The sequence below is a fragment of the Charadrius vociferus genome, unplaced genomic scaffold (assembly GCF_000708025.1).
Source record: "Charadrius vociferus isolate BGI_N301 unplaced genomic scaffold, ASM70802v2 scaffold828, whole genome shotgun sequence".
Taxonomy (NCBI): domain Eukaryota; kingdom Metazoa; phylum Chordata; class Aves; order Charadriiformes; family Charadriidae; genus Charadrius; species Charadrius vociferus.
Window position 1 is genome coordinate 654259 of NW_009649708.1, and position 9265 is coordinate 663523.

A 9265-nucleotide genomic window follows, 5' to 3' on the forward strand; every position below is an offset into this window, starting at 1 on the left:
AGATGGGGAGGGTACTTTTATCTTAAAAAAGAGCAGGATAAGCCACTCTTGGGACACCACTGCTTCTGCCTGACTGTTAAAGGATGCAGAACATGTCATGTCTATGATGCTAAAGAAGCCCGGGTGCCAAAGAAATCCACTCTTGGCACTTGCAATATATGAGTTTTGATCTTCCTCAAATACCTGTGTTTCAGCTGCTCCTTATCAGATGAATTTGCAAATGAACTGCACACCTTTGGCTCCAGCACAATAACTAAGTTTACGTCCTTGCAGAGACAGATCCCACATTAACAGGCAGGTGGTGCACTTGGGTGTTGCACTCCTACGTTTTAATACCTGTCATGCTTCTCTCGGCAGGAGGAACAGCTGAGGTCTCATGAAAATAAAATGAAGCAGATTGCAGACGAATTAGCAGAGCATAAATTACATCCTGTAGAGAAGAGTCTCAAGTCAAAAGAGGCTGAGGAGTACAGACTTAAAGAACATTACCTAATATTTGAGGTAAAGGAACTTTCATCTTTTCTGTGATAAATGATACCTTGGCTGATTGAGGAGAACTAAGAACTCCGGAGTGGATGCTGTGAGCCTGGGAGAGCGTGAAAGGAGAGAGAAGGACAAGGGTTCACAAGCTGGATGGGTGTCTGGGGGAACCAGCAAGCCTCACTGTTTTGCACTGAAGCTAAAAAAGAAATAACAGACATTTCCTCCCTTCTGTGATTTCTAACCAGAGGAGGGGAAAACTGATGAGAGAAATAAAATCTTCATTTACTGTGCTGAAACTTGACATTTCCTCAGGTCCTGAGTTAGAAAGTGGTTCAGTTCTTGGTGCGCATCAGTCATTTTCAGCAACATTAATAAAAAGCTAAGGGGAGAATTAATCTTGTTTTGCTGCAACCGTTTCTCTAAATAAAGTGAAATCAGTGTTACAGCTGATAACAGACTCTTTGAGGATGCATTTAGCTAAGTTTAAACTCTCTGCAAAGTCTGAGAAGGATTTAATTGTGGGAGAAATGGGATATTTTGTTCCAGTGAGAGCTAGTGTGATTCCTGCCACAAAGGTGTCAGTGGGAAGGGACTGCTGGAGGCCTCTAGTCCTGCTTCCAGCAGGAGCTTGGATTATTCCCAGTATTAGCCCAGGCTGAGCCTGTCATTTTGTGGCCAAGTCCCAGAAATCTCCAAGGATGGAAATGTCCCTCCTCCATCATGCCAGGGCTGCACTGCCCTTTTGTGTAATGCCCAGCCTGATTCTCCAGAGCAGATCTGTTGGTCTAGTTTTGCCTCCAGTATCCACCTTATACAATAAGAGTGGCAGTTGAGACCTGTAAGAGAGTCTTGCACAACCCTCCCCTTTCTCCTCAAGCCTTTCAATAACGGGTTGATCAGTCTTTGCAGGCTTTGCATAGACCAGGCATTGTGTTGTGGTTAAAGATTACTTGTTGGGTATGATTAGTGGGTTCCTGACAATACAGGTTGGGTTTTCCTGAAGTAGCAGATGGAATTGCCTCTGCTTTCCATGCATGCCGTGGCCTGTCCCTGTTCCCAGGCTCTCTGTTCCCTTTTTCCCTGCAGAAAAGCCGCTATGAGACATACATCAACCTGCTGTGCATGAAGATAAAAGTTGGGACAGATGACCTGGAGAGAATTGAAACCAGTTTCTTCAAGGTGGAAGCTGACGACATTGCTTTGCGGAAGACACATTCAAGTCCATCCTTGAGCCAAGGGCACGTGTCCATCAGCTGTAAGGCAGAAAAGGACATTTTAGAGCAGAACACTTAACAAGGAACACATTCACAGGGAGGATGAACCAGCGATGCTTTGCGTTCCTGGACTAAATTGATGAGCACAATTTTACCTAGGAAATTACATGAGCAAAACCGTAGACGTGTATCATATGGTGATTGCTCTAGTGGAAGAAATCAAAGAAGCTTTAGTTGACACTCTCCGGCAATGCTCTGTCATTTCAGCATCATAGATACACCATCTCCATCCCCAACAGCACTAGTGGCTTTTCTTTCCCTCCTACCACAGTCTGCACAACAAAGGGATATGCTGGTTCTCCAAGGGCCAGGTTGCTCTGTTGTTCACCAGCCCTCTCACTCATCCTCCTTCTCTCCCTGGAGTCCCCACAGGTACATGTCCACAGTTCCCGGCAGTGCAGGAAACTCAGCCAAGATGACGGTCTGTGGCACCACCAGCGCTCCCAGAGAAGGGCACAGAGTGACAGGGAGCATGTCTCTCTACCAAAAGGAGCACTGTTCAGCACATCGCGATAGGATGGGCTATCATGAGCTAGTCACTGACCAAGAGAGAGGCGTCTTCGGCACAGCATGTGGGAATGTAATCTGCCCACAACAGGAGAGGCCTGAAGTGCCCTCTGTCACCTTATCCTTTTTATATACATATACATATGAATATAAATAAATAAATATATATATATATCAGGAAACTTTAATGTGGGTTTTTAACCTCAGCGTGCAAGTAAAGGCAAGCTGCCTGGGGAAGACACTGGGAACCATGGATGGTCTGACCAGCCCACCAGGATGTTTTAAAAAATGCAGTAGCCTATGTATCTTTCCTGCCCACCTCCCCCCACCCCACCCCACCCCTGCCTTTTTTTACTCAAATGGAAATCTCACCTGGCGTTGCTGTGAATCATTGCTCTCCTGTTCCTGCTTGTTCAGACAAACTGGCCAAGTGGCTGCTTATTTAGCATCCATGATGTCTGCTACTTTGGGTTCGAGGCACAATTGGAGCCGTGCTTCAGATCCAGCTGAACCTTTCTGTGCAGGAGAGATTCCACCTACCCATCTATGTTGTACTTCCTCCATTTTGCGATGCACATGCTATACTCTTTTTAAGCGGGGATTTGTGTTTCAGTTCCTTTCTGCTGTCTGTGGTCCAATGATTTACTGTTGTACTAGAAGTGATTCCTCTGCATTTCAGTGCCACAACTGTCCTCCCACACTTTATTTATTTATTTCACAGTTGTGTTTGGCCCTTTTTCTCAGATTGCTTTTTCTTCCCCTGGTTGCATTCACAGTAATCAAGTTCCAGTTTTAAAGGATCTCGTAGCTGCTAATTACAGTCATTTATTGTTTATGTTTTGCAGCATTTTTTTAAGCAAACAAAATAAGATTTATTTGGACCTTTAACATTTGAGAGCCTATGGACTACTGTTTTCCATGATGGTTCATGACACTAAAAACCTCTGCCCAACTTTGTCACCTCTTCTTTTATCTCTGTTTCTTTGTACAGTTTGATAGTTTATTTGAAATGATGCACTAAGAATCATGTAAAAAAGAATAACAATAAAGCTGAATCTGTTGGTAAAGAGAATTGGTCTGAAATACAGTTCCACCATGTGCTGGATTGGTCCCAGACTTCACAGCACTAGATGGCCAGGCTGAAACAGATCTCCACTAGTGCCTGCCGCATGAAGCGAGGTTCCTATGGACAGATAGCACCAGAAAATTGCAATGCCGTTCCACGAGTGGGGTACCAGTCCACCCATCCTCCTGCAGGCTGAAAGCAGTGCTTTGGATGGATGGCTCACTGGTGTGTGGACAGGTATGGACAGATGGGATGTTTTGAGAACACATTCAGGTCACTTCCCTCCATCTGGTGCATCCCAGTTCTATCTGTCCACATGCAGCCTAGAGGTTTAATGGGAGGAGAAAGATACCAACATCTACATTGGTGGTTGGAGATGCTCTGGAAGCTGTTCCGATAGAAGCCCATGACTCCATTGAGTGTCACGGCTGTTTCTCCAAGGCATCATGTGCTTTGCTGTGACAGGTACTGTACAGACATCCCTTTCACTGAAGACCTCCAAAATGCTGCTACTCACATGAAGCATCTGGTGCTCAGGGTCACAGTGGAAGCCTAGGGGAAAGCCAAAGACTCTTGCTCTCCAAAATACCAGGTCATATTTTGTACCTCAGCCTGTGGTCTCTAACCATCCCCTCCATGAGGCAACGTCGTCTCCAGTAGGTTTGAGGAAGCCACCAAGAGCAGGTCAGTCTCCCATGTTGAAGGTGCCAGTCCTTGGTCAGGAGTAAATTGCGGGGAAAAGCAGGATCTTTCAAAGTCTCCTCCAGGCACCAGGAAAGGGCCTCAGAGCCATGAGACTCTCCATCCAATGGCTGTGGAAAGGGGTGGCAGCTGATGTTAAACACCTAAGAGGGTTAAATTATCAACAACCAGCAGTTTGCCCTGATGGGCAAGTGCTGATCTGGGTGCATATGTGTATGCAGATATGGCGAGCATCTTACCTACAAGAGGGCAATGCTTTCACCTAAAAATGCCTTGTTTGACCAACCTGCAGCCTCAGCTTGTGACCAGGAAGAAAATGCTTTTTTTCTCCCTCTTTTCCCTCCCCAGAGGAGAGAGAAGAACAGCATCTCAGAGGAATTAAGCATCCACATCTTTTTCTCCTCCTGGAGGTCCCCAAATGCACTTTTTGGCACAGCCCCAACCTGTGACAGGCCCTCCAGCAGGCAGCACAGCTGCTCCGGGTCCCAGACAGCATCCCCTGACAGTGCTGGTTCACTGCCAGGACCCTTCTCCTGGACACAACCTGACATACAAATTTGTTTTAGAGGGGTGTCCTGGTTCCGGCAGGGATGGGGTTAATTTCCCCCAGGAGCCGGCAGGGGGCAGGTATTCCATACCACGTAACCCATGCCCCGGCTATAAGAGGAGCTAGCCGGGGCGAGGAGAGCAGTCGCCACTTGGGGGTGGGCTGCGGGGGCGCAGGTCCGGTCGGTGCGCTTCGCGGCGGTACTGTAATCGCGTTTTCATCTTTCCTTTTGCTGTTCTGTTAAATTGCATTATTTTAACCCACGAGTTTTGCCCTGACGATTTCTTTTTCCACGACTGTGCGAGTTGCGCGAGCGGCTGTGTGGTTCTTTGTTGCTGGCTGAGGCCAAACCACGACAAGGGGCTATTTTGGGGGGTGAGGCTTTGCAATCCCAAAGACAGGATCCAATGATCCTCTCCTGCTTGTGTCACCCCATCTGTGTCCATGGAGCAATTCCCTCCCGTCTAGAAAGGGAAGCAAAGGCATCGTACACACAGAGCAGAGCTGGCAGCAGGTTTCAGTGGCTCCCCCTACCTGTGAAAATTGCTGTAAAATATTTACAGCCAAACCCTAGGAATACACATGGCTGGAAAGGAGGGGTCTAAAAATGAACCAGCCAGGGAAAAAGGAGAGAGATACAGGCTTCCTTCAGAGGCAGCGGGAAAGAAAATTGAAGTAGTGTAACTGCCTCCAAATATAGATCACAGCTAAGGGAATCAAGGGGGATGTTGAACAAGAAATCACCACAAGAAGTAATGAGGCTGCCATGGCTCAGAGCTGGCGCTGTCTCAGCAGATGCAGAGCATCACAGCTCCCTGCAAAACATGGAGCAGTAAAACATCCCCCTGCATGGGGCAGTGCTGGGCAAAGCCTCAGCTCCTTTCTGAGGGCCTCAGAGAACAGGCCATGGAGGTGATGCCTGGTGTGGATAAGTTCCACTGAGTCACATCCCAAGGTCTGGCCACACTGTTGCTCTGCACCCCAGCCCAGAGCGTGGCAGTGGGAGGCCCAAAAGCTTGCAGCCTTCTTGTAATGCAGATGCTGCTGTGTCAGCCCGGGGTGGACTTTACCATGAATAGAGCTCACCAGCTCACAGATGCTGAAGAGAGCCACACAGGGATATGGGGTTGCTTTGGGAACCCAAAGACCCCACATCTCTTTCTTCTATGTATCTGGTTTCCCCAGGAATCCTCACTCTTGGTGACCTCACACACATGTCCCTTCCATGGGGTCAGGTGATCTCTTTCCGTCTCTACACAGTCCAGGAGCTGCTGGAGGACCAAGGTTGGGGGACCAAAGGTAATGGGGAGTCACAGCCTGTCCCAAGAGCAATGGGAGGGTGGATAGCTGCACGGTACTGCTGCTTTCATCCAGCAAGGCTTGGGGCTGCACAGAAGTGGGGCATGATGTGTCAAAAGGTTACATGGCAAATGTCACCCAAATCAGGACTTGACCCTACTGCCTTTATCCCCAGTCCTAGACATCTAGGATCTCCTTTGCACATTGCTGTTGGGTCACATGGGCCCTGCGGCAGGAGGGCAGGATCCCTTTCACCTTGTGGGAAATCATTGTTGAGATGTCTTTATTCAGGGTGAAGTGCTGAGCCCTCTGATCTGGCTGGAGTCCCCACAACACGCATGATGGATGTTAGGGGTGGCCTGTGACCCAGTCAGGTCAGCTCCAAGGCAATGGGCATCTTGGGTGTGTTGGAGCAGAAGCAGCCCAGGCTGTGGGTGGGCTTAGCCTGGCCTTCATCGTGGCCATCGCTGTAAGGACTGGGGACTTCTCTCATGGCTCTGTGCATTCCTATGGGGTTGACTTAAACCAGCGTACAGTAGTTCCCTCTCCTACTAGGTGAGTTCAGCTGGGACTTTTTGGCACCCATTCATCTCACTGAGCAGGAACAAGGCAGTGCAGTCTGAGCTGGACTGAGCCATGGGTGCAAACTCAAGAACTGTGCCTACTGTGAATACACCATGTTCTCAGTGATTCTGCTACATGGGGGCTAGCCAGAGACACAGACTTGCCATGGAAGAACTGAAGAAGGGACATGTTTTCTGGATGGGCAGATGTTGCATGGCAGCACAGCACTTGCAGACTGGGACCCAACACATCTCCACTCTACTGCAAAAGTCACTGAAATCAGTGCCAGCATGTGAAGCACGTGCCATGCATCTTGGCCTTTCTTGGCACAGCAGAAAGCTTTCACAGATGGGGTGAAGGGGTATCTCCTGGACTGCTGGTGGAGAAGGAATGGCATCCCCTCAGAGACGTATAGGTAGCATCCACTCACCTCAGTGAGCCTCCACTCCTGAGCCCCGCAGCGAAGGTCAAATGTCCATACCAGGTAGAAAACTATCCACCTCTGGATCTCTACAGGCAGAAAGATGGTTATGGAACCAGAGCATCGTCCATACGAGGAGAGGCTGAGAGAGCTGGAACTGTTCAGCCTGGGAAAGAAAAGGATCAGGGGTATCTTGTCCTTGTGTATAAAATACCTGATGCGAGGGAATGAAGAAGAGGGAGCTGGACTCTTCTCAGTAGTGTACAGTGACAGGACCAGAGGAAATGGCCACAAATTGAAAAATAGGAAATTCAGTCTGAACACAAGACACTTCTTTGCTTTGAGGGTAACCACGCACTGACAGACATTGCCCAAAGAAGCTGTGGTGTCACCATCCCTGGAGATATTCACAACCTGACTTAAAGTTGCACAGTCCTGGGCAACTGGCTCTGGGTGAACTGGTTGAGCAGGAAAGTTGGACCAGATGACCTCCAGAAGTCTCCAACCTCAACCAGTCTGTGATTCTGTGTATGGTACCCGTCACAGCTCCCCATTTGCCCCCCAAATTGCCTGAGATTAATGCAGCCCACAGCTTGTTATTTCTTATTTTATTTATAATATAAAAAAATGTTCAAGTGTTAAACAGTCAAGAGTTGTGACATTCAGACAATCCAGAGCAAACTTTGACAATCATCTTATGACAAATTAGCAGAGTTTTCTATCTGACCCCATTATGGGTGAGGAATAGAGGGTTTAGTTACTTTATTGCTAAAAGTTAAATGAAATACACTGTCAATTGTTGTATTATCTTCTCAGTCACAGCTTCACCATGCATCCAATCTACAGTATCTGAAATGCAAAGGACATGCAGAAGTAAAAATATAAAACGAAAAAGTCAGGCTACAATGTAAACAGGTTTGCTGCAGAGAACTGAGAGGGGCACTTCCATGGGGAATGCTCTGCCGCCTGTACACGCAGGACTGTCTCTTTGCGCCACAGAGCCGATGGCCAGAGCTGCTCCGAGTTCAGAAACAGGGCGTCCATCATCGATGGCAAGACATGACGGTAACAACTGGCTTTACAATATATGGCACAGCAGTACAGAAGAATCCGCTCACCCGTCTGCCCCATGCAGGGCCCTTCCCGGCCAACGTAGGGGCAATAAGTGGGGCCAAAAGTGCTGGGGCTCCTGCCAAACCCCAGGGCAGCACAGCTGGCAGCTGCCTGGCGCAGCGTCCAGGGTGAGCTGTGGCTGTGCTGTGCCACGGGGCCACCCTCCGGTTGTCCTCCCAGCACTGCCTGAACCATGGCTGAGCACAGCACACAGGACGCCACAGCCCCGGCAGCCCTACGGCACCACGGCATGCAGTGCCACGGCCAATGCCGCACTGCAGCTACACCGCTTGGTCAAGGGGACGCCGCGGCCAGCACGGCACCGGTATGGCAACGCAGCCACGGGGCACCACAGCTGGATGGAGACCTCCCTGTTAGTACCACCGCGCAGTGCTGTCTGCCTGCCAGGGCTGGCCTCCGTGAACGGAATTCAACCGTACGTAACAGGGTACTATTTCACCACGTTCATATGAGTGTCTCCCTTGTTTGACTACAAACCTGTGCCAACCCAACTTCAGACCCACAGGTGAAATGGCCAAAGGTTGAGAGCTATATTGTAAGGGCTGCTGCTGCTGTGCGATTTTATTTTCTCTTCCTACCTGTGTGGCAAAAGAAACATCATTTCTGCATTTCAGTATGGTGCCGTCGGTTTCTTTTTCTCCTGATTTAAGCAAAAATACAAGTACTTTACAGGGCAAGACAGATCCCCACTGGACATGATAATGGAAATGCTCCTACTCATGTCCTTAATGTGTGTTTAAACCATACCTTAAAGAATAAGATCATTAATAGCAGGGTACAGGGGAAAGTGGTGAGGTTGTTTTTTTCCAATGGAAGAGCGCCCCTGTGACAGGTTGTCTCCCAAACAAAAATCTATGATCTTAAAAATGCTACTGAAACAGAATCCTCGGCATGAATCCCAGCACTAGCATACAGCAAAAGGCACCACGATAGTTTTGTTTTCTATTTTTAAGTAGTCAAAAATTGGCCCACTTTTTTTTTAACTTTATTGTTTGTTTTCTTTTCTTCTTCATTTTTTTTTACTTTTTTTTCTCTGAAGCTGTAAATCAAGACATTACATATAAATAGAGATTCCCTATAAAAAAGTCATTGCCATTAGCTATTATAAGACAACTTTGCTAAAATGAAAATAAAACATTTTATTTGTTATATTTTTTCCCTCTTTTATATAAAATAAAAATATTTATTTTTGTTTTGTTTTGTCTCGTCTCCCTCCTCGGCCTTCTCCATGCGGGTTACGTCTGCGGGTGCGCGAGTCTGGGAGGTGC

At 48.0% G+C, this 9265-nt stretch overlaps 1 protein-coding gene across 1 annotated transcript in view; it reads left to right on the forward strand.

Annotated features, from left to right (window-relative positions):
* PSD2 (pleckstrin and Sec7 domain containing 2) overlaps positions 1-1776 on the forward strand; it is a 44685-nt gene extending 42909 nt beyond the window's left edge. Inside the window, exons 13-14 of the mRNA XM_009890692.1 lie at positions 358-501; positions 1570-1776. Coding sequence (XP_009888994.1) covers positions 358-501; positions 1570-1776 — 351 coding nt within the window. The remainder of the gene's footprint in view (positions 1-357; positions 502-1569) is intronic.
* Positions 1777-9265: the final 7489 nt, after the last annotated feature.